Source organism: Lagopus muta, assembly GCF_023343835.1.
Source record: "Lagopus muta isolate bLagMut1 chromosome 35 unlocalized genomic scaffold, bLagMut1 primary SUPER_35_unloc_1, whole genome shotgun sequence".
Taxonomy (NCBI): Eukaryota; Metazoa; Chordata; class Aves; order Galliformes; family Phasianidae; genus Lagopus; species Lagopus muta.
This window is the reverse complement of record NW_026040158.1, coordinates 41,081-64,961: the sequence shown is the minus strand read 5'-3', so window position 1 is coordinate 64,961 and position 23,881 is coordinate 41,081. Positions and strand designations below refer to the sequence as shown.

Below are 23,881 nucleotides of genomic sequence, written 5' to 3'. Positions count from 1 at the left end.
CTCCCCCCCAGCCCCCCAACCCGCCCCACATTTGCCCTCTTTCCCCCCCTATTTCCAGGTACCTTTACGAGCGCATCGACGGCCGCGTGCGGGGCAACCTGCGCCAGGCCGCCATCGACCGCTTCAGCAAAGCGGATTCGGATCGCTTCGTCTTCCTGCTGTGCACCAGGGCCGGGGGGCTGGGCATCAACCTGACGGCGGCCGACACCTGCATCATCTTCGACTCCGATTGGAACCCACAGAACGACCTGCAGGTGGGGGGAAATGGGGGGCTGGGGGGGTTTTGGGGTTGGAGGGGTTGGGGTTGGGGTCTTGGGGCTGTAGGATGTCGGGTTTGGGGTCTTGGGTTTGGGGTCTTGGGGCTGGAGGATGTTGGGTTTGGGGTCTCTTCTCTGTAGGGTCTTGGGTTTGGGGTCTTGGGTTTGGGGTCTTGGGGCTGTAGGATGTTGGGTTTGGGGTCTTGGGGTTGGAGGGGGTCAGGGTTTTGGGGTTATGGGGTCTGTAGGGTGTTGGGTTTGGGGTCCCAGGCCATTGGGGTCTTGGGTTTGGGGTCTTGGGGCTGGAGGATGTTGGGTTTGGGGTTTTGGGACTTCAGGATGTTAGGGTTGGGGTCCCAGGTCTTTAGGGTCTTGGGTTTGGGGTTTTGGGGCTGGAGGGGGTCGGGGTCAGGGTTATGGGGTCTATAGGGTCCATAGGATGTTGGATTTGGGGTCCCTTGGCTTCAGGATGTTGGATTTGGGGTCCCTTGGCTTCAGGATGTTGGGTTTGGGGTCCCAGGCCTTTGGGGTCTTGGGGCTGTAGAGTCTTGGGTTTGGGGTCTTGGCTTTGGGGTCTCTTGTCTGTAGGGTCTTGGGTTTGGGGTCTTGGTTTGGGGTTTTGTATCTGTAGGGTCTTTGGTTTGGGGTCTCTTGTCTTTAGGGTCTTGGGTTTGGGGTCCCTTGACTTCAGGATGTTGGCTTTGGGGTCTCTTGTCTGTAGGGTCTTGGGTTTGGGGTCTTGGGGCTGTAGGATGTTGAGGTTGGGGTCTTGGGGCTGGAGGGGGTCAGGGTTGGGGTCCCAGGTCTGTAGGATGTTGGGTTTGGGGTCCCAGGTCTGTAGGGTCTTGGGTTTGGGGTCTTGGGGCTGTAGGATGTTGGGTTTGGGGTCTTGGTTTGGGGTCTCTTGTCTGTAGGGTCTTGGGTTTGGGGTCTTGGTTTGGGGTCTCTTGTCTGTAGGATGTTGGGTTTGGGGTCTTGGGACTGGAGGATGTTGGGTTTGGGGTCCCAGGCCTTTGGGGTCTTGGGTTTGGGGTCTTGGGGCTGGAGGGGGTCAGGGTTGGGGTTTGGGGCTGTAGGATGTTGGGTTTGGGGTCTTGGGGCTGTAGGATGTTGGGTTTGGGGTCATGGGGCTGTAGGGTCTTGGGTTTGGGGTCTCTTGTCTGTAGGGTCTTGGGTTTGGGGTCTTGGTTTGGGGTTTTGTATCTTTAGGGTCTTGGGTTTGGGGTCATGGGGCTGTAGGATGTTGGGTTGGGGTCCCAGGCCTTTGGGGTCTTGGCTTTGGGGTCTTGGGGCTGTAGGGTGTTGGGTTTGGGGTCTCTTGTCTGTAGGGTCTTGGGTTTGGGGTCTTGGGGCTGTAGGATGTTGGGTTTGGGGTCTCTTGACTTCAGGATGTTGAGGTTGGGGTTTTGGGCTGTAGGATGTTGGGTTTGGGGTCCTGGGTCTTTAGGGTCTTGGGTTTGGGGTCTTGGGGTTGCAGGGGCACAGGGTTGGGGTCTTGGGGCTGTAGGGTGTTGGGTTTGGGGTCTTGGTTTGGGGTTTTGTATCTGTAGGGTCTTGGGTTTGGGGTCTTGGGGCTGGAGGATGTTGGGTTTGGGGTCTTGGGTCTTTAGGGTCTTGGGTTTGGGGTCATGGGGCTGTAGGATGTTGGGTTTGGGGTCTTGGGTCTTTAGGGTCTTGGGTTTGGGGTCATGGGGCTGTAGGATGTTGGGTTTGGGGTCTTGGGTTTGGGGTCTCTTGTCAGTAGGATGTTGGGTTTGGGGTCTCTTGACTTTAGGATGTTGGGTTTGGGGTTTTGGGGCTGTAGGATGTTGGGTTTGGGGTCTCAGGTCTTTAGGGTCTTTGGTTTGGGGTCGCTTGACTTTAGGGTCTTGGGTTTGGGGTCTTGGGGCTGTAGGATGTTGGGTTTGGGGTCTTGGGTTTGGGGTCTCTTGACTTTAGGATGTTGGGTTTGGGGTCCGGGGTCTTTAGGGTCTTGGGTTTGGGGTTTTGGGGCTGTAGGATGTTGGGTTTGGGGTCTTGGGTTTGGGGTCCCTTGACTTCAGGATGTTGGGTTTGGGGTTTTAGGGCTGTAGGATGTTGAGTTTGGGGTTATGGGGTCTGTAGGGTCTTGGGTTTGGGGTCACGGGGCTGGAGGATGTTGGGTTTGGGGTCTTGGGTTTGGGGTCTTGGGTCTGTAGGGTGTTGGGTTTGGGGTCCCAGGCCTTTGGGGTCTTGGGTTTGGGGTCTTGGGGCTGTAGGATGTTGGGTTTGGGGTCTGTAGGATGTTTGGTTTGGGGTCTCTTGTCTGTAGGGTCTTGGGTTTGGGGTCTTGGGTTTGGGGTCCCATGTCTGTAGGGTGTTGGGTTTGGGGTCTTGGGGCTGGAGGGTGTTGGGTTTGGGGTCCCTTGACTTCAGGATGTTGGGTTTGGGGTCCCGGGTCCTTAGGGTCTTGGGTTTGGGGTCTTGGGTTTGGGGTCTCTTGTCTGTAGGGTCTTGGGTTTGGGGTCTTGGGGCTGTAGGATGTTGGGTTTGGGGTCTTGGGGCTGGAGGGTGTTGGGTTGGGGGTCTCTTGTCTGTAGGGTCCTGGGTTTGGGGTCTTGGGTTTGGGGTCTCTTGTCTGTAGGGTCTTGGGTTTGGGGTCATGGGGCTGTAGGATGTTGGGTTTGGGGTCTTGGTTTGGGGTCTCTTGTCTGTAGGGTCTTGGTTTGGGGTTTTGTATCTCTAGGGTCTTGGGTTTGGGGTCTTGGGGCTGTAGGGTGTTGGGTTTGGGGTCCCAGGCCTTTGGGGTCTTGGGTTTGGGGTCTTGGGCCTGGAGGGGTCGGGGTTGGGGTCTCTCATCTGTAGGGTCTTGGGTTTGGGGTCTCTTGTCTGTAGGGTCTTGGGTTTGGGGTCTTGGGGCTGGAGGATGTTGGGTTTGGGGTCCCAGGCCTTTGGGGTCTTGGGTTTGGGGTCTTGGGCCTGGAGGGGGTCGGGGTTGGGGTCTCTCATCTGTAGGGTCTTGGGTTTGGGGTCTTGGGTTTGGGGTCCCATGTCTGTAGGGTCTTGGGTTTGGGGTCTTGGGTTTGGGGTCTTGGGGCTGTAGGATGTTGGGTTTGGGGTCTCTTGTCTGTAGGGTCTTGGGTTTGGGGTCTTGGGGCTGTAGGATGTTGGGTTTGGGGTCTTGGGGCTGTAGGGTGTTGGGTTTGGGGTCCCAGGCCTTTGGGGTCTTGGGTTTGGGGTCCTGGGGCTGTAGGATGTTGGGTTTGGGGTCCTGTTGGACTGGAACCCACAGAACGACCTGCAGGTGGGGGGGATTTGGGGGGCTGGGGGGGTTTTGGGGTTGGAGGGGTTGGGGTTGGGGTCTTGGGGCTGTAGGGTGTTGGGTTTGGGGTCTCTTGCCTTTAGGATGTTGGGTTTGGGGTCTTGGGGCTGTAGGATGTTGGGGTTGGGGTCTCTTGTCTGTAGGGTCTTGGGTTTGGGGTCTTGGGGCTGTAGGATGTTGAGGTTGGGGTTTTGGGGTCTTTAGGGTCTTGGGTTTGGGGTCCCAGGCCTTTGGGGTCTTGGGTTTGGGGTCTTGGGGCTGGAGGATGTTGGGTTTGGGGTCTTGGTTTGGGGTCTCTTGTCTGTAGGGTCTTGGGTTTGGGGTCTTGGGGCTTCAGGACGTTGGCTTTGGGGTCTCTTGTCTGTAGGGTCTTGGGTTTGGGGTCTTGGGTTTGGGGTCTTGGGGCTGGAGGGTCTTGGGTTTGGGGTCTCTTGCCTTTAGGATGTTGGGTTTGGGGTCTTGGGGCTGTAGGGTGTTGGGTTTGGGGTCCCAGGTCTTTAGGGTCCTGGTTTTGGGGTCTTTGGGTTGTATGATGTTGCGTTTGGGGTCTTGGGTTTGGGGTCTTGGGGGCTGTAGGATGTTGGGTTTGGGGTCTTGGTTTGGGGTTTTGTATCTATAGGGTCTTGGCTTTGGGGTCTCTTGTCTGTAGGGTCTTGGGTTTGGGGTCTTGGGGCTGGAGGGTCTTGGGTTTGGGGTCCCAGGCCTTTGGGGTCTTGGGTTCAGGGTCTTGGGGCTGTAGGGTGTTGGGTTGGGGGTTTTGGGGCTGGAGGGACCCCACTGACCCCATTTAAATGGGATTTTGATGCCCCATTGACCCCCTTTTTATAGGATTTTGGCCTTCAGACCCCACTGACCCCGTTTAATTAGGATTTGATGCCCCACTGACCCCATTTTATTGGGATTTTGGCTCCCCATTGACCCCATTTATGTAGGATTTCGGCCCTTCAGACCCCACTGACCCCATTTTATTGGGATTTCAGTTCCCCATTGCCCCCATTTTGATGGGATTTTGGCCTTCAGACCCCATTGACCCCATTTAAATGCAATTTGATGCCCCATTGACCCCATTCTGTTGGGATTTTAGCTCCCCATTGACCCCATTTATGTAGGATTTTGGCTTTCATACCCCACTGACCCCATTTAATTGGGATTTCATGCCCCATTGCCCCCATCTTTATAGGATTTTGGCTTCCAGACCCCATTTAATGGCATTTTAGCACTCAGGCCCACATTACCACCATCCTATGGGTTCCTTGCCTTCAGTCTCTCCATCCCTTCCACCTCTATGGGCTTTGGGGACCCCATGTCTGTAGGAAGTGGGGTTTGGGGTTTTTGGGGTTGGAGGGGGTCAGGGTTGGGGTTTGGGGCTGTAGGGTGTTGGGTTTGGGGTCCCTTGACTTCAGGATGTTGGTTTTGGGGTCCCAGGTCTTTAGGGTCTTGGGTTTGGGGTCTTGGGTTTGGGGTCTCTTGTCTGTAGGGTCTTGGGTTTGGGGTCTTGGGTCTGTAGGATGTTGAGCTTGGGGTTTTGGGGTTGGAGGGTCTTGGGTTTGGGGTCTCTTGTCTGTAGGGTCTTGGGTTTGGGGTCTTGGGTCTGTAGGATGTTGAGCTTGGGGTTTTGGGGTTGGAGGGTCTTGGGTTTGGGGTCTCTTGTCTGTAGGGTCTTGGGGCTGTAGGGTCTTGGGTTTGGGGTCCCAGGCCTTTGGGGTCTTGGGTTTGGGGTCATGGGGCTGGAGGATGTTGGGTTTGGGGTCTTGGTTTGGGGTTTTGTATCTATGGGGTCTTGGGTTTGGGGTCTTGGGGCTGTAGGGTCTTGGGTTTGGGGTCCCTTGACTTCAGGATGTTGGCTTTGGGGTCTCTTGTCTGTAGGGTCTTGGGTTTGGGGTCCCAGGCCTTTGGGGTCTTGGGTTTGGGGTCCCTTGACTTCAGGATGTTGGCTTTGGGGTCTCTTGTCTGTAGGGTCTTGGGTTTGGGGTCTTGGGTTTGGGGTCTCTTGTCTGTAGGATGTTGGGTTTGGGGTCTCAGGTCTTTAGGGTCCTGGTTTTGGGGTCTTTGGGTTGTATGATGTTGGGTTTGGGGTCTTGGGTTTGGGGTCTTGGGGCTGGAGGATGTTGGGTTTGGGGTCCCAGGCCTTCGGGGTCTTGGGTTTGGGGTCTCTTGTCTATAGGGTCTTGGGTTTGGGGTCCCAGGCCTTTAGGGTCTTGGGTTTTGTATCTGTAGGGTCTTGGGTTTGGGGTCTTGGGGCTGTAGGATGTTGGGTTTGGGGTCTCTTGACTTCAGGATGTTGGGTTTGGGGTCTTGGGTCTTTAGGGTCTTGGGTTTGGGGTCTTGGGGTTGCAGGGGGTCAGGGTTGGGGTCTTGGGGCTGTAGGATGTTGGGTTTGGGGTCTCTTGTCTTTAGGGTCTTGGGTTTGGGGTCTTGGGCCTGGAAGATGTTGGGTTTGGGGTCTTGGTTTGGGGTCTCTTGTCTGTAGGGTCTTGGGTTTGGGGTCTTGGGGCTGTAGGATGTTGGGTTTGGGGTCCCAGGCCTTTGGGGTCTTGGGTTTGGGGTCTCTTGACTTTAGGATGTAGGGTTTGGGGTCCTGGGTCTTTAGGGTCTTGGGTTTGGGGTCTCTTGTCTGTAGGATGATGGGTTTGGGGTCCCAGGCCTTTGGGGTCTTGGGTTTGGGGTCTTGGGGCTTTGGGGTTGGAGGGGGTCGGCGTTTTGGGGTCTTGGGGCTGTAGGGTGTTGGCTTTGGGGTCTCTTGTCTGTAGGGTCTTTGGCTTTGGGGTCTCTTGACTTTAGGATGTTGGGTTTGGGGTCTTGGGGCTGTAGGATGTTGGGTTTGGGGTTATGGGGCTGTAGGGCCTTGGGTTTGGGGTCTGTAGGATGTTGGGTTTGGGGTCTCTTGTCTGTAGGGTCTTGGGTTTGGGGTCTTGGGTTTGGGGTCTCTTGTCTGTAGGATGTTGGGTTTGGGGTCTCAGGTCTTTAGGGTCCTGGTTTTGGGGTCTTTGGGTTGTATGATGTTGGGTTTGGGGTCTTGGGTTTGGGGTCTTGGGGGCTGTAGGGTCTTGGGTTTGGGGTCTTGGTTTGGGGTTTTGTATCTATAGGGTCTTGGCTTTGGGGTCTCTTGTCTGTAGGGTCTTGGGTTTGGGGTCTTGGGTTTGGGGTCTTGGGGCTGGAGGATGTTGGGTTTGGGGTCCCAGGCCTTCGGGGTCTTGGGTTTGGGGTCTCTTGTCTATAGGGTCTTGGGTTTGGGGTCCCAGGCCTTTAGGGTCTTGGGTTTTGTATCTGTAGGGTCTTGGGTTTGGGGTCTTGGGGCTGTAGGATGTTGGGTTTGGGGTCTCTTGACTTCAGGATGTTGGGTTTGGGGTCTTGGGTCTTTAGGGTCTTGGGTTTGGGGTCTTGGGGTTGCAGGGGGTCAGGGTTGGGGTCTTGGGGCTGTAGGATGTTGGGTTTGGGGTCTCTTGTCTTTAGGGTCTTGGGTTTGGGGTCTTGGGCCTGGAAGATGTTGGGTTTGGGGTCTTGGTTTGGGGTCTCTTGTCTGTAGGGTCTTGGGTTTGGGGTCTTGGGGCTGTAGGATGTTGGGTTTGGGGTCCCAGGCCTTTGGGGTCTTGGGTTTGGGGTCTCTTGACTTTAGGATGTAGGGTTTGGGGTCCTGGGTCTTTAGGGTCTTGGGTTTGGGGTCTCTTGTCTGTAGGATGATGGGTTTGGGGTCCCAGGCCTTTGGGGTCTTGGGTTTGGGGTCTTGGGGCTTTGGGGTTGGAGGGGGTCGGCGTTTTGGGGTCTTGGGGCTGTAGGGTGTTGGCTTTGGGGTCTCTTGTCTGTAGGGTCTTTGGCTTTGGGGTCTCTTGACTTTAGGATGTTGGGTTTGGGGTCTTGGGGCTGTAGGATGTTGGGTTTGGGGTTATGGGGCTGTAGGGCCTTGGGTTTGGGGTCTGTAGGATGTTGGGTTTGGGGTCTCTTGTCTGTAGGGTCTTGGGTTTGGGGTCTTGGGTTTGGGGTCTCTTGTCTGTAGGATGTTGGGTTTGGGGTCTCAGGTCTTTAGGGTCCTGGTTTTGGGGTCTTTGGGTTGTATGATGTTGGGTTTGGGGTCTTGGGTTTGGGGTCTTGGGGGCTGTAGGGTCTTGGGTTTGGGGTCTTGGTTTGGGGTTTTGTATCTATAGGGTCTTGGCTTTGGGGTCTCTTGTCTGTAGGGTCTTGGGTTTGGGGTCTTGGGTTTGGGGTCTTGGGGCTGGAGGATGTTGGGTTTGGGGTCCCAGGCCTTCGGGGTCTTGGGTTTGGGGTCTCTTGTCTATAGGGTCTTGGGTTTGGGGTCCCAGGCCTTTAGGGTCTTGGGTTTTGTATCTGTAGGGTCTTGGGTTTGGGGTCTTGGGGCTGTAGGATGTTGGGTTTGGGGTCTCTTGACTTCAGGATGTTGGGTTTGGGGTCTTGGGTCTTTAGGGTCTTGGGTTTGGGGTCTTGGGGTTGCAGGGGGTCAGGGTTGGGGTCTTGGGGCTGTAGGATGTTGGGTTTGGGGTCTCTTGTCTTTAGGGTCTTGGGTTTGGGGTCTTGGGCCTGGAAGATGTTGGGTTTGGGGTCTTGGTTTGGGGTCTCTTGTCTGTAGGGTCTTGGGTTTGGGGTCTTGGGGCTGTAGGATGTTGGGTTTGGGGTCCCAGGCCTTTGGGGTCTTGGGTTTGGGGTCTCTTGACTTTAGGATGTAGGGTTTGGGGTCCTGGGTCTTTAGGGTCTTGGGTTTGGGGTCTCTTGTCTGTAGGATGATGGGTTTGGGGTCCCAGGCCTTTGGGGTCTTGGGTTTGGGGTCTTGGGGCTTTGGGGTTGGAGGGGGTCGGCGTTTTGGGGTCTTGGGGCTGTAGGGTGTTGGCTTTGGGGTCTCTTGTCTGTAGGGTCTTTGGCTTTGGGGTCTCTTGACTTTAGGATGTTGGGTTTGGGGTCTTGGGGCTGTAGGATGTTGGGTTTGGGGTTATGGGGCTGTAGGGCCTTGGGTTTGGGGTCTGTAGGATGTTGGGTTTGGGGTCTCTTGTCTGTAGGGTCTTGGGTTTGGGGTCTTGGGTTTGGGGTCTCTTGTCTGTAGGATGTTGGGTTTGGGGTCTCAGGTCTTTAGGGTCCTGGTTTTGGGGTCTTTGGGTTGTATGATGTTGGGTTTGGGGTCTTGGGTTTGGGGTCTTGGGGGCTGTAGGGTCTTGGGTTTGGGGTCTTGGTTTGGGGTTTTGTATCTATAGGGTCTTGGCTTTGGGGTCTCTTGTCTGTAGGGTCTTGGGTTTGGGGTCTTGGGTTTGGGGTCTTGGGGCTGGAGGATGTTGGGTTTGGGGTCCCAGGCCTTCGGGGTCTTGGGTTTGGGGTCTCTTGTCTATAGGGTCTTGGGTTTGGGGTCCCAGGCCTTTAGGGTCTTGGGTTTTTGTATCTGTAGGGTCTTGGGTTTGGGGTCTTGGGGCTGTAGGATGTTGGGTTTGGGGTCTCTTGACTTCAGGATGTTGGGTTTGGGGTCTTGGGTCTTTAGGGTCTTGGGTTTGGGGTCTTGGGGTTGGAGGGGGTCCGGGTTGGGGTCTTGGGGCTGTAGGGTGTTGGGTTTGGGGTCTCTTGTCTTTAGGGTCTTGGGTTTGGGGTCCCAGGCCTTTGGGGTCTTGGCTTTGGGGTCTTGGGGCTGGAGGATGTTGGGTTTGGGGTCTTGGTTTGGGGTTTTGTATCTGTAGGATGTTGGGTTTGGGGTCTCTTGTCTGTAGGGTGTTGGGTTTGGGGTCTTGGGTTTGGGGTCTCTCGTCTGTAGGGTCTTGGCTTTGGGGTCCCTTGACTTCAGGATGTTGGGTTTGGGGTCTCTTGTCTGTAGGGTCTTGGGTTTGGGGTCTTGGGTTTGGGGTCTCTTGACTTCAGGATGTTGGGTTTGGGGTCTTGGGGTTGGAGGGTGTTGGGTTTGGGGTCTGTAGGATGTTGGGTTTGGGGTTTTGGGGCTGTAGGATGTTGGGTTTGGGGTCCCGGACCTTTGGGGTCTTGGGGCTGTAGGGTCTTGGGTTTGGGGTCTTGGTTTGGGGTCTCTTGTCTGTAGGGTCTTGGGTTTGGGGTCTTGGGTTTGGGGTCTCTTGACTTCAGGATGTTGGGTTTGGGGTCTTGGGGTTGGAGGGGGTCTTGGGTTTGGGGTCCCAGGCCTTTGGGGTCTCGGGTTTGGGGTCCTGGGTCTTTAGGGTCTTGGGTTTGGGGTCTTGGGGCTTCAGGACGTTGGCTTTGGGGTCTCTTGTCTGTAGGGTCTTGGGTTTGGGGTCCCAGGCCTTTGGGGTCTTGGCTTTGGGGTCCCTTGCCTTTAGGCTGCTGGCTTTTGCTTTTCCACCTCCATGCTCTCTGTTGCCCCCCTGCCCCCCAATTCACCCCCCATCTCCCCCCATTTCCCCCCCTGTTTCTCCCCCCCCAGGCCCAGGCGCGCTGCCACCGCATCGGGCAGAGCAAAGCAGTGAAGGTTTATCGCCTCATCACCCGCAACTCCTACGAGAGGGAGATGTTCGACAAGGCCAGCCTGAAGCTGGGCCTCGATAAAGCCGTGCTGCAGTCCATGAGCGGGCGAGAGGGGAGCATCGCTGGGGTGAGGGGTCCTGATGGGGGGAAATGGGGGGCAGGGGGGGATTTGGGGGGGGGGAAATGGGGTGGGAGAGACGATAAATGGGGTCCTGATAGGGGAATGGGGGGGGGGGGGATGAGATGTGGGGGGGTTGGGGGTGGGAAATGGGGTGGGAGAGACCATAATTGGGGTCCTGATAGGGGAAATGGGGGGGGGGAGAGCCAATATTTGGGGTCCTGATAGGGGGAAAGAGCCAATAATTGGGGTCCTGATAGGGGAAATGGGGGGGGGATGAGATTTGGGGGGGGGGAAATGGGGTGGGAGAGACCATAAATGGGGTTTGCTATGAGAAATGGGGTGGGAAGAGGCAATAATTGGGGTTATTGATGAGAAATGGGGTGGGAAGAGCCAATATTTGGGGTTTTCTATGAGAAATTGAATGGGGAGAGCCAATATTTGGGGTTTGCTATCAGAAATGGGGTGGGAAGAGCCAATATTTGGGGTTTTCTATCAGAAATGGGGAATATTTGGGGTTATTGATGATAAATGGGGAGGGAAGACCCAATATTTGGGGTTTTCTATCAGTAACAGAGGCAATATATGGGGTTTTCTATCAGAAATTGAATGGGGAGAGCCAATATTTGGGGTCCTGATAGGGGAATGGGGGGGGGGGGGGGGATTTGGGGGGGTTGGGGGTGGGAAATGGGGTGGGAGAGACGATATTTGGGGTCCTGATAGGGGGGAAAGAGCCAATAATTGGGGTCCTGATAGGGGAAATGGGGGGGGGATGAGATTTGGGGGGGGGAAATGGGGTGGGAGAGACCATAATTGGGGTCCTGATAGGGGGAAATTAGGGGGGGGGTGAGATTTGGGGGGGGGGGAAATGGGGTGGGAGATACCATAATTGGGGTTTGCTATGACAAATTGAATGGGGAGAGCCAATATTTGGGGTCCTGATAGGGGAATGGGGGGGGGGGGGATGAGATGTGGGGGGGTTGGGGGTGGGAAATGGGGTGGGAGAGACCATAATTGGGGTCCTGATAGGGGAAATGGGGGGAGGAGAGCCAATATATGGGGTTTGCTATCAGAAATGGGGTGGGAAGAGCCAATAGTTGGGGTCCTGATAGGGGGAAAGAGCCAATAATTGGGGTCTTGATAGGGGAAATGGGGGGGGGGGGATTTGAGGGGGATTTGGGGGGGTTGGGGGTCAGAAATGGGGTGGGAGAGACCATAATTGGGGTTATTGATGAGAAATGGGGTGGGAAGAGCCAATATTTGGGGTTTTCTATGAGAAATTGAATGGGGAGAGCCAATATTTGGGGTTTTCTATGAGAAATTGAATGGGGAGAGCCAATATATGGGGTTTGCTATCAGAAATGGGGTGGGAAGAGCCAATATTTGGGGTTTTCTATCAGAAATGGGGAATATTTGGGGTTATTGATGAGAAATGGGGTGGGAAGAGCCAATAATTGGGGTTATTGATGAGAAATGGGGTGGGAAGAGCCAATATTTGGGGTTTCCTATGATAAATGGGGAGGGAAGACCCAATATTTGGGGTTTTCTATCAGTAACAGAGGCAATATATGGGGTTTCCTATCAGAAATGGGGTGGGAAGAGCCAATATTTGGGGTCCTGATAGGGAAATGGGGGGGGGAGAGGAGATTTGGGGGGGTTGGGGGGGGGAAATGGGGTGGGAGAGACGATAATTGGGGTCCTGATAGGGGAAATGGGGGGGGGATGAGATTTGGGGGGGATTTGGGGGGGTTGGGGGTGAGAAATGGGGTGGGAAGAGGCAATAATTGGGGTCCTGATAGGGGAAATGGGGGGGGGGATGAGATTTGGGGGGGTTGGGGGTGGGAAATGGGGTGGGAGAGACGATAAATGGGGTCCTGATAGGGGGAAAGAGCCAATAATTGGGGTCTTGATAGGGGAAATGGGGGGGGGGGGGATTTGGGGGGGATTTGGGGGGGGGAAATGGGGTGGGAAGAGGCAATAATTGGGGTCCTGATAGGGGGGAAAGAGCCAATAATTGGGGTCTTGATAGGGGAAATGGGGGGGGGGGATGAGATTTGGGGGGGTTGGAGGTGAGAAATGGGGTGGGAGAGACGATAGTTGGGGTCCTGATAGGGAAATTAGGGGGGGGGGTGAGATTTGGGGGGGGGGGAAATGGGGTGGGAGAGACCATAATTGGGGTTTGCTATGACAAATTGAATGGGGAGAGCCAATATTTGGGGTCCTGATAGGGGAATGGGGGGGGGGATGAGATGTGGGGGGGTTGGGGGTGGGAAATGGGGTGGGAGAGACGATAAATGGGGTCCTGATGGGGGGAAATGGGGGGGGGGGGGGATTTGGGGGGGATTTGGGGGGGTTGGGGGGGGGGAAATGGGGTGGGAGAGACAATAATTGGGGTTATTGATGAGAAATGGGGTGGGAGAGACGATAATTGGGGTCCTGATAGCAGAAAATGGGGGGGGGGAGAGCCAATATATGGGGTTTGCTATCAGAAATGGGGTGGGAAGAGCCAATAATTGGGGTCTTGATAGGGGAAATGGGGGGGGGGGTTGGATTTGGGGGTGATTTGGGGGGGTTGGGGGTCAGAAATGGGGTGGGAAGAGACAATAAATGGGGTCCTGATAGGGGAAATGGTGGGGGGGGGGGATTTGGGGGGGATTTGGGGGGGTTGGGGGGGGGAAATGGGGTGGGGAGAGACCATAATTGGGGTCCTGATAGGGGAAATGGGGGGGGGGATGAGATTTGGGGGGGGGAAATGGGGTGGGAGAGATGATAGTTGGGGTCCTGATAGGGGAAATGGGGGGGGGTGAGGGGTCCTGATGGGGGGAAATGGGGGGGGGGGGTGAGGGGTCCTGATGGGGGGAAATGGGGGGGGGGGGTGAGGGGTCCTGATGGGGGGAAATGGGGGGGGGGGGGATTTGGGGGGGTTTGGGGGGGTTGGGGGGGTTGGGGGTGGGAAATGGGGTGGGAGAGACGATAGTTGGGGTTATTGATGAGAAATGGGGTGGGAGAGACGATAATTGGGGTCCTGATAGGGGAAATGGGGGGGGGGTGAGGGGTCCTGATAGGGGGAAATGGGGGGGGATGAGATTTGGGGGGGCTGGGGGGGGGAAATGGGGTGGGAAGAGGCAATAATTGGGGTCCTGATGGGGGAAATGGGGGGGGGGGAATTTGGGGGGGATTTGGGGGGGATTTGGGGGAGTTGGGGGGGGGGAAATGGGGTGGGAAGAGGCAATAAATGGGGTCCTGATAGGGGGAAATGGGGGGGGGGTGAGGGGTCCTGATAGGGGGAAATGGGGGGGGGGTGAGGGGTCCTGATAGGGGGAAATGGGGGGGGGGATGAGATTTGGGGGGGGGAAATGGGGTGGGAGAGACCATAAATGGGGTTTGCTATGAGAAATGGGGTGGGAAGTGGCAATAATTGGGGTCCTGATAGGGGAATTGGGGGGGGGGGATGAGATTTGGGGGGTTGGGGGTGAGAAATGGGGTGGGAAGAGACCATAATTGGGGTCCTGATAGGGGGAAATGGGGGGGGGCGATGAGATTTGGGGGGGTTGGGGGGGGGAAATGGGGTGGGAAGAGCCAATAATTGGGGTCCTGATAGGGGAAATGGGGGGGGGGGGGGGATTTGGGGGGGATTTGGGGGGGATTTGGGGGGGTTGGGGGTCAGAAATGGGGTGGGAAGAGGCAATAATTGGGGTCCTGATAGGGGAATGGGGGGGGGGGGATGAGATTTGGGGGGGTTGGGGTCCCAAATCTTGGGTTCTCCATTGGATCCATGGGGTGAAGACCCCAAATCTTGGGTTCTAAAAGGGAACCATGGGGTGAAGACCCCAAATCTTGGGTTCTCCATTGGATCCATGGGGTGAAGACCCCAAATCTTGGGGTCCCCATTGGATCCATGGGGTGAAGATCCCAAATCTTGGGTTCTCCATTGGAACCACGGGGTGAAGACCCCAAATCTTGGGGTCCCCATTGGATCCATGGGGTGAAGATCCCAAATCTTGGGTTCTCCATTGGAACCATGGGGTGAAGACCCCAAATCTTGGCTTCTCCATTGGATCTATGGGGTGAAGATCCCAAATCTTGGGTTCTAAAAGGGAACCATGGGGTGCAGATCCCAAATCTTGGGGTCCCCATTGGATCCATGGGTTGAAGATCCCAAATCTTGGGTTCTCCATTGGATCCATGGGGTGAAGATCCCAAATCTTGGCTTCTCCATTGGAACCATGGGGTGAAGATCCCAAATTTTGGGTTCTCCATTGGATCCATGGGGTGAAGACCCCAAATCTTGGGTTCTCCATTGGATCCATGGGGTGCAGACCCCAAATCCATTGGAACCATGGGGTGAAGATCCCAAATCTTGGCTTCTCCATTGGATCCATGGGGTGAAGATCCCAAATCTTGGCTTCTCCATTGGATCCATGGGGTGAAGACCCCAAATCTTGGGTTCTAAAAGGGAACCATGGGGTGAAGACCCCAAGTTTTGGGTTCTCCATTGGATCCATGGGGTGCAGACCCCAAATCCATTGGAACCATGGGGTGAAGACCCCAAGTTTTGGGTTCTCCATTGGAACCATGGGGTGCAGATCCCAAATCTTGGGTTCTCCATTGGATCCATGGGGTGAAGATCCCAAATCTTGGGTTCTCCATTGGATCCATGGGGTGAAGACCCCAAATCTTGGGTTCTCCATTGGATCCATGGGGTGAAGACCCCAAATCTTGGGTTCTCCATTGGATCCATGGGGTGAAGACCCCAAATCTTGGGTTCTCCATTGGATCCATGGGGTGAAGACCCCAAATCTTGGGTTCTCCATTGGAACCATGGGTCGAAGACCCCAAATCTTGGGTTCTCCATTGGATCCATGGGGTGAAGATCCCAAATCTTGGGTTCTCCATTGGATCCATGGGGTGAAGACCCCAAATCTTGGGGTCCCCATTGGATCCATGGGGTGAAGATCCCAAATCTTGGGTTCTCCATTGGATCCATGGGGTGAAGACCCCAAATCTTGGCTTCTCCATTGGAACCATGGGGTGAAGATCCCAAATCTTGGGTTCTCCATTGGATCCATGGGGTGAAGACCCCAAATCTTGGCTTCTCCATTGGATCTATGGGGTGAAGACCCCAAATCTTGGCTTCTCCATTGGAACCATGGGGTGAAGATCCCAAATCTTGGGTTCTCCATTGGATCCATGGGGTGAAGACCCCAAATCTTGGGGTCCCCATTGGATCCATGGGGTGAAGATCCCAAATCTTGGGTTCTCCATTGGATCCATGGGGTGAAGACCCCAAATCTTGGCTTCTCCATTGGAACCATGGGGTGAAGATCCCAAATCTTGGGTTCTCCATTGGATCCATGGGGTGAAGACCCCAAATCTTGGCTTCTCCATTGGATCCATGGGGTGAAGACCCCAAATCTTGGCTTCTCCATTGGATCCATGGGGTGAAGACCCCAAATCTTGGGTTCTCCATTGGATCCATGGGGTGAAGATCCCAAATCTTGGGTTCTAAAAGGGAACCATGGGGTGCAGATCCCAAATCTTGGGTTCTCCATTGGATCCATGGGGTGAAGACCCCAAATCTTGGGTTCTCCATTGGATCTATGGGGTGAAGATGCCAAATCTTGGGTTCTCCATTGGAACCATGGGGCGCAGACCCCAAATCTTGGCTTCTTCATTGGATCCATGGGGTGAAGATCCCAAATCTTGGGTTCCCCATTGGAACCATGGGGTGAAGATCCCAAATCTTGGGTTCCCCATTGGATCCATGGGGTGCAGATCCCAAATCTTGGCTTCTCCATTGGATCCATGGGGTGAAGATCCCAAATCTTGGGTTCTCCATTGGATCCATGGGGTGAAGACCCCAAATCTTGGCTTCTCCATTGGAATCCATGGGGTGAAGATCCCAAATCTTGGCTTCTCCATTGGATCCATGGGTCGAAGATCCCAAATCTTGGCTTCTTCATTGGATCCATGGGGTGAAGATCCCAAATCTTGGGTTCTCCATTGGATCCATGGGGTGAAGACCCCAAATCTTGGGTTCTCCATTGGATCCATGGGGTGAAGACCCCAAATCTTGGGTTCTAAAAGGGAACCATGGGGTGAAGACCCCAAATCTTGGGGTCCCCATTGGATCCATGGGGTGAAGATCCCAAATCTTGGGTTCTCCATTGGATCCATGGGGTGAAGACCCCAAATCTTGGGTTCTCCATTGGAACCATGGGGTGAAGACCCCAAATCTTGGCTTCTCCATTGGAACCATGGGTCGAAGACCCCAAATCTTGGGTTCTAAAAGGGAACCATGGGGTGCAGACCCCAAGTTTTGGGTTCTCCATTGGATCCATGGGGTGAAGACCCCAAATCTTGGGTTCTAAAAGGGATCCATGGGGTGAAGACCCCAAATCTTGGGGTCCCCATTGGATCCATGGGGTGAAGACCCCAAATCTTGGCTTCTCCATTGGATCCATGGGGTGCAGATCCCAAATCTTGGGTTCTCCATTGGATCCATGGGGTGAAGATCCCAAATCTTGGGTTCTCCATTGGATCCATGGGTCGAAGACCCCAAATCTTGGGTTCTAAAAGGGAACCATGGGGTGAAGATCCCAAATCTTGGCTTCTCCATTGGATCCATGGGGTGAAGACCCCAAATCTTGGGTTCTCCATTGGATCCATGGGGTGAAGACCCCAAATCTTGGGTTCTAAAAGGGAACCATGGGGTGAAGACCCCAAATCTTGGGGTCCCCATTGGATCCATGGGGTGAAGACCCCAAATCTTGGCTTCTCCATTGGATCCATGGGGTGAAGATCCCAAATCTTGTGTTCTAAAAAGGGAACCATGGGGTGAAGACCCCAAATCTTGGGTTCTCCATTGGATCCATGGGGTGCAGACCCCCAAATCCATTGGAACCATGGGGTGAAGACCCCAAATCTTGGCTTCTCCATTGGATCCATGGGGTGAAGAACCCAAATCCATTGGAACCATGGGGTGAAGACCCCAAATCTTGGGTTCTCCATTGGATCCATGGGGTGAAGACCCCAAATCTTGGTTCTCCATTGGAACCATGGGGTGAAGATCCCAAATCTTGGCTTCTCCATTGGATCCATGGGGTGAAGATCCCAAATCTTGGGTTCTAAAAGGGAACCATGGGGTGAAGACCCCAAATCTTGGGTTCTCCATTGGATCCATGGGGTGAAGATCCCAAATCTTGGCTTCTCCATTGGAACCATGGGGTGAAGATCCAAATTTTGGGGTTCTCCATTGGATCCATGGGGTGCAGACCCCAAATCTTGGGTTCTCCATTGGATCCATGGGGTGAAGACCCCAAATCTTGGGTTCTCCATTGGAATCCATGGGGTGAAGACCCCAAATCTTGGCTTCTCCATTGGATCCATGGGGTGAAGACCCCAAATCTTGGGTTCTCCATTGGAATCCATGGGGTGAAGACCCGAAATCTTGGGTTCTCCATTGGAACCATGGGGTGAAGACCCCAAATCTTGGCTTCTCCCATTGGATCCATGGGGTGAAGACCCCAAATCTTGGGTTCTCCATTGGATCCATGGGGTGCAGACCCCAAATCCATTGGAACCATGGGGTGAAGATCCCAAATCTTGGGTTCTCCATTGGATCCATGGGGTGAAGACCCCAAATCTTGGGTTCTAAAAGGGATCCATGGGGTGAAGATCCCAAATCTTGGGTTCTCCATTGGAACCATGGGGTGAAGACCCCAAATCTTGGGTTCTCCATTGGATCCAATCTTGTGTTCTAAAAGGGAACCATGGGGTGAAGACCCCAAATCTTGGGTTCTCCATTGGATCCATGGGGTGCAGACCCCAAATCCATTGGAACCATGGGGTGAAGACCCCAAATCTTGGCTTCTCCATTGGATCCATGGGGTGCAGATCCCAAATCTTGGCTTCTCCATTGGATCCATGGGTGAAGAACCCAAATCCATTGGAACCATGGGGTGAAGACCCCAAATCTTGGGTTCTCCATTGGATCCATGGGGTGAAGATCCCAAATCTTGGGTTCTCCATTGGATCCATGGGGTGCAGATCCCAAATCTTGGGTTCTCCATTGGATCCATGGGGTGAAGACCCCAAATCTTGGGTTCTCCATTGGATCCATGGGGTGAAGACCCCAAATCTTGGGTTCTCCATTGGATCCATGGGGTGAAGACCCCAAATCTTGGGTTCTAAAAGGGAACCATGGGGTGAAGACCCCAAATCTTGGGTTCTCCATTGGAACCATGGGGTGAAGATCCCAAATCTTGGCTTCTCCATTGGATCCATGGGGTGAAGATCCCAAATCTTGGGTTCTAAAAGGGAACCATGGGGTGAAGACCCCAAATCTTGGGTTCTCCATTGGATCCATGGGGTGAAGATCCCAAATCTTGGCTTCTCCATTGGAACCATGGGGTGAAGATCCCAAATTTTGGGTTCTCCATTGGATCCATGGGGTGAAGACCCCAAATCTTGGGTTCTAAAAGGGATCCATGGGGTGAAGATCCCAAATCTTGGGTTCTCCATTGGATCCATGGGGTGAAGACCCCAAATCTTGGGTTCTAAAAGGGATCCATGGGGTGAAGATCCCAAATCTTGGGTTCTCCATTGGAACCATGGGGTGAAGACCCCAAATCTTGGGTTCTCCATTGGATCCATGGGGTGAAGATCCCAAATCTTGTGTTCTAAAAGGGAACCATGGGGTGAAGACCCCAAATCTTGGGTTCTCCATTGGATCCATGGGGTGCAGACCCCAAATCCATTGGAACCATGGGGTGAAGACCCCAAATCTTGGCTTCTCCATTGGATCCATGGGGTGCAGATCCCAAATCTTGGCTTCTCCATTGGATCCATGGGGTGAAGAACCCAAATCCATTGGAACCATGGGGTGAAGACCCCAAATCTTGGGTTCTCCATTGGATCCATGGGGTGAAGATCCCAAATCTTGGGTTCTCCATTGGATCCATGGGGTGCAGATCCCAAATCTTGGGTTCTCCATTGGATCCATGGGGTGAAGACCCCAAATCTTGGGTTCTCCATTGGATCCATGGGGTGAAGACCCCAAATCTTGGGTTCTCCATTGGATCCATGGGGTGAAGACCCCAAATCTTGGGTTCTCCATTGGATCCATGGGGTGAAGACCCCAAATCTTGGGTTCTCCATTGGAACCATGGGGTGAAGATCCCAAATCTTGGCTTCTCCATTGGATCCATGGGGTGAAGATCCCAAATCTTGGGTTCTAAAAGGGAACCATGGGGTGAAGACCCCAAATCTTGGGTTCTCCATTGGATCCATGGGGGTGAAGATCCCAAATCTTGGCTTCTCCATTGGAACCATGGGGTGAAGATCCCAAATTTTGGGTTCTCCATTGGATCCATGGGGTGCAGACCCCAAATCTTGGGTTCTCCATTGGATCCATGGGGGTGAAGACCCCAAATCTTGGGTTCTCCATTGGAATCCATGGGGTGAAGACCCCAAATCTTGGCTTCTCCATTGGATCCATGGGGTGAAGACCCCAAATCTTGGGTTCTCCATTGGAATCCATGGGGTGAAGACCCGAAATCTTGGGTTCTCCATTGGAACCATGGGGTGAAGACCCCAAATCTTGGCTTCTCCATTGGATCCATGGGGTGAAGACCCCAAATCTTGGGTTCTCCATTGGATCCATGGGGTGCAGACCCCAAATCCATTGGAACCATGGGGTGAAGACCCCAAATCTTGGGTTCTCCATTGGATCCATGGGGTGCAGATCCCAAATCTTGTGTTCTAAAAGGGAACCATGGGGTGAAGACCCCAAATCTTGGGTTCTCCATTGGATCCATGGGGTGCAGACCCCAAATCCATTGGAACCATGGGGTGAAGACCCCAAATCTTGGGTTCTCCATTGGATCTATGGGGTGAAGATGCCAAATCTTGGCTTCTCCATTGGAACCATGGGGCGCAGACCCCAAATCCATTGGAACCATGGGGTGAAGATCCCAAGTTTTGGGTTCTCCATTGGATCCATGGGGTGCAGACCCCAAATCCATTGGAACCATGGGGTGAAGACCCCAAATCTTGGCTTCTCCATTGGATCCATGGGGTGAAGACCCCAAATCTTGGGTTCTAAAAGGGAACCATGGGGTGCAGACCCCAAATCCATTGGAACCATGGGGTGCAGACCCCAAGTTTTGGGTTCTCCATTGGAACCATGGGTTGAACTTCCCTTTCTCCCCCCATCTGCCCCACAGATCCAGCAGTTCTCCAAGAAGGAGATCGAGGACCTCCTTCGCAAGGGCGCCTACGCCGCCATCATGGAGGAGGACGACGAAGGCTCCAAGTTCTGCGAGGAGGACATCGACCAGATCCTGCTGCGCCGCACCACCACCATCACCATCGAGAGCGAGGGCAAGGGCTCCACCTTCGCCAAGGTTGGCCCCCCCCAAAAAATCCCTTTTATTGCCCCTTTATTGCCCCTTTGTTTCCCCTTTAGTTCCCCTTCACTTCCCCTCTGTTTCCCCTTCACTTCCCCTCCATTTCCTTTTCGTTTCCCCCTTCGTTTCCCCCTTCATTTCCCCTTTATTGCCCCTTTATTGCCCCTTTTATTGCCCATTTATTTCCCCTTTACTTCCCCTTTGTTTCCCCTTCGTTTCCCCTTCATTTCCCCACTTATTTCCCCTTTATTTCCCCTTCATTTCCCCTCTAGTTCCCCTTCATTTTTCCTTTACTTCCCCTTTACATCCCCTTTACATCCCCTTCATTTCCCCTCCATTTCCCCTTCATTTCCCCCTCGTTTCCCCTTCCCTTCCCTTTCACTTCCCCTTTAGTTCCCCTTCATTTCCCCTTTTCTTCCTTTCCATTTCCCCTTCATTTCCCCTTCATTTTCCCTCCATTTCCCCTTCATTTCCCCTTCATTTCCCCTCATTTCCCCTCCATTTCTTCTTCACTTCCCCTTAATATCCCCTTAATTTCCCCTTCATTTCCCCTTTATTTCACCTTTATTTCCCCTTCATTTCCCTTTCACTTCCCCTCCATTTCCCCCTTCACGTCTCCTCCATTTCCCCTTTGTTTCCCCTTCGTTTCCCTTCGTTTCCCCTTCGTTTCCCCATTATTTCCCCTTCACTTCCCCTCCATTTCCCCTTTGTTTCCCCTTCATTTCCCCTTCACGTCCCCTTCATTTCCCCTTCATTTCCCCACTTATTTCCCCTTTTTTTTCCCTTCATTGCCCCTTCAGTTCCTTTTCACTTCCCCTTCGTTTCCCCTTTACTTCCCTTTCACTTCCCCTCCGTTTCCCCCTTTACCTTCCCTTTCACTTCCCCTCCATTTCCCCTCCGTTTCCCTTTGTTTCCCCTTCGTTTCCCCTTCATTTTCGCTTCACTTCCCCTTTACTTCCCTTTCGCTTCCCCTTTAGGTCCCCTTCGTTTCCCCTTTACTTCCCCTTCACTTCCCCTTCACTTCCCCTTCAGTTCCCCTTCAGTTCTCCTCTGTTTCCCCTTCGTTTCCCCCTTCGTTTCCCCTTCGTTTCCCCTTCGTTTCCCCTTTGTTTCCCCTTCGTTTCCCCTTTGTTTCCCCTTCGTTTCCCCCACTTATTTCCCCTTTATTTCCCCTTCATTGCCCCTTCAGTTCCCCTTCAGTTCCCCTTTACTTCCCCTTCATTTTCCCTTTACTTCCCCTTCACTTCCATTTACTTCCCCTTCATTTCCCCTTCATTTCTCCTTCACTTTCCCCTTCACTTCCGATTCTTTTTACCTTTACTTCCCATTCATTTCCACTCCATTTCCCCTTCGTTTCCCCTTCGTTTCCCCTCCTTTTCCCCTTCACTTCCCCTTCACTTCTCCTTCAGTTCCCCTTTACTTCCCCTTTACTTCCCTTTCAGTTCCCCTCCATTTCCCCTCCATTTCCCTCCATTTCCCCTTCAGTTCCCCATTGTTTCCCCTTCGTTTCCCCTTCGTTTCCCCTTTGTTTCCCCTTTGTTTCCCTTCGTTTCCCCTTCGTTTCCCCTTTGTTTCCCCTTTGTTTCCCCTTCGTTTCCCCTTCGTTTCCTCTTCATTTCTCCTTCACTTCCCCTTCACTTCCCCGTTGTTTCCCCACTATTTCCCCTTCACTTCCCTTCCCTTCCCCTTCACTTCCCCTTTAGTTCCTCATTCATTTTCCCTTTACTTCCTCTCCATTTCCCCTTCATTTCCCCTCCATTTTCCCTCCATTTCCCCTTTATTTCCCCTTCACTTCCCCTTTATTTCTCCTTCACTTCCCCTTCATTTCCCTTTTAGTTCCCCTCCATTTCCCCTTTGTTTCCCCTTTGTTTCCCTTTCATTTCCCCTTTCCTTCCCCTTCAGTTCTCCTTCACTTCCCCTTCACTTCCACTTTGTTTCCCCTTCACTTCCCCCTTATTTCCCCTTCACTTCCCCTTCAGTTCCCCTTCATTTCCCCTTAACTTCCCCTTTACTTCCCCTTTAGTTCCCCTTCACTTTACCTTCAGTTCCCCTTCAGTTCTCCTCTGTTTCCCCTTCGTTTCCCCTCCATTTCCCCTCCATTTCCCCTCCATTTCCCCTCCATTTCCCCTTCATTTCCCCTTCATTTCCCCTTCATTTCCCCTTTACTTCCCCTTCACTTCCCCTCTATTTCCCCTCCGTTTCCCCTTCGTTTCCCCTTCACTTCCCCTTTCTTTCCCTTTCATTTCCCTTTCATTTCCCCTTCGTTTCCCCTCCATTTCCCCTTTAATGCCCCTTCAGTTCCCCTTCAGTTCCCCTTCGTTTCCCCTTCGTTTCCCCTTCACTTCCCTTTCACTTCCCCTTCACTTCCCCTTCGTTTCCCTTTCATTTCCCCTTCATTTCCCCTCCATTTCCCCTTCATTGCCCCTTCACTTCCCCTTCATTGCTCTTTCATTGCCCCTTCACTTCCCCATTGTTTCCCCATTATTTCCCCTTCATGTCCCCTCCGTTTCCCCTTTGTTCCCCTTTGTTTCCCCTTCGTTTCCCCTTCGTTTCCCCTTTGTTTCCCCTTCGTTTCCCCTTCGTTTCCCCTTCGTTTCCCCTTCGTTTCCCTTCATTTCCCCACTTATTTCCCCTTCATTGCCCCTTCAGTTCCCCTTCAGTTCCCCTTTACTTCCCCTTCATTTTCCCTTTACATCCCCTTTACTTCCATTTACTTCCCCTTCATTTCCCCTTCATTTCTCCTTCACTTCCCCTTCACTTCCGATTCTTTTTACCTTTACTTCCCGTTCATTTCCCCTCCATTTCCCCTTCGTTTCCCCTTCGTTTCCCCTTTACTTCCCCTTCACTTCCCTTTCAGTTCCCCTTCATTTTCCCTTCACTTCCCCTCCAGTTTCCCCTTCAGTTCCCCTTCAGTTCCCCTTCACTTCCCCTTCAGTTCCCCTTCATTTCCCCTTTTCTGCCCCTTTGTTTCCCCTTTACTGCCCCTTCACTTCCCCTCTATTTCCCCTTTGTTTCCCCCTTCGTTTCCCCTTTGTTTCCCCCTCATTTCCCCTTCCCTTCCCCTTCACTTCCCCTTCACTTCCCCTTTGTTTCCCCTTCACTTCCCCTTCGTTTCCCTTTCATTTCCCTTTCATTTCCCCTCCATTTCCCCCTTTAGTTCCCCTTTACTTCCCCTTTACTTCCCCTTTACTTCCCCTTCAGTTCCCCTTCGTTTCCCCTTCGTTTCCCCTTCACTTCCCCTTCATTTCCCCTTCACGTCCCCTTCCCTTCCCCTTCACTTCCCCTTTAGTTCCTCATTCATTTTCCCTTCACTTCCCCTCCATTTCCTATTCGTTTCCCCTTCGTTTCCCCTTCGTTTCCCCTTCATTTTCGCTTCATTTCCCCTTTACTTCCCCTT

At 53.5% G+C, this 23,881-nt stretch overlaps 1 protein-coding gene across 1 annotated transcript in view; it reads left to right on the top strand.

Moving 5' to 3' along the window:
- LOC125687497 (chromodomain-helicase-DNA-binding protein 8-like) overlaps nt 1-23,881 on the top strand; it is a gene marked incomplete at its 3' end in the record, with an annotated part of 105,163 nt that overhangs the window by 41,435 nt on the left and 39,847 nt on the right. Inside the window, 3 exon segments of the mRNA XM_048932668.1 lie at nt 59-254; nt 9,917-10,084; nt 20,302-20,481. Coding sequence (XP_048788625.1) covers nt 59-254; nt 9,917-10,084; nt 20,302-20,481 — 544 coding nt within the window.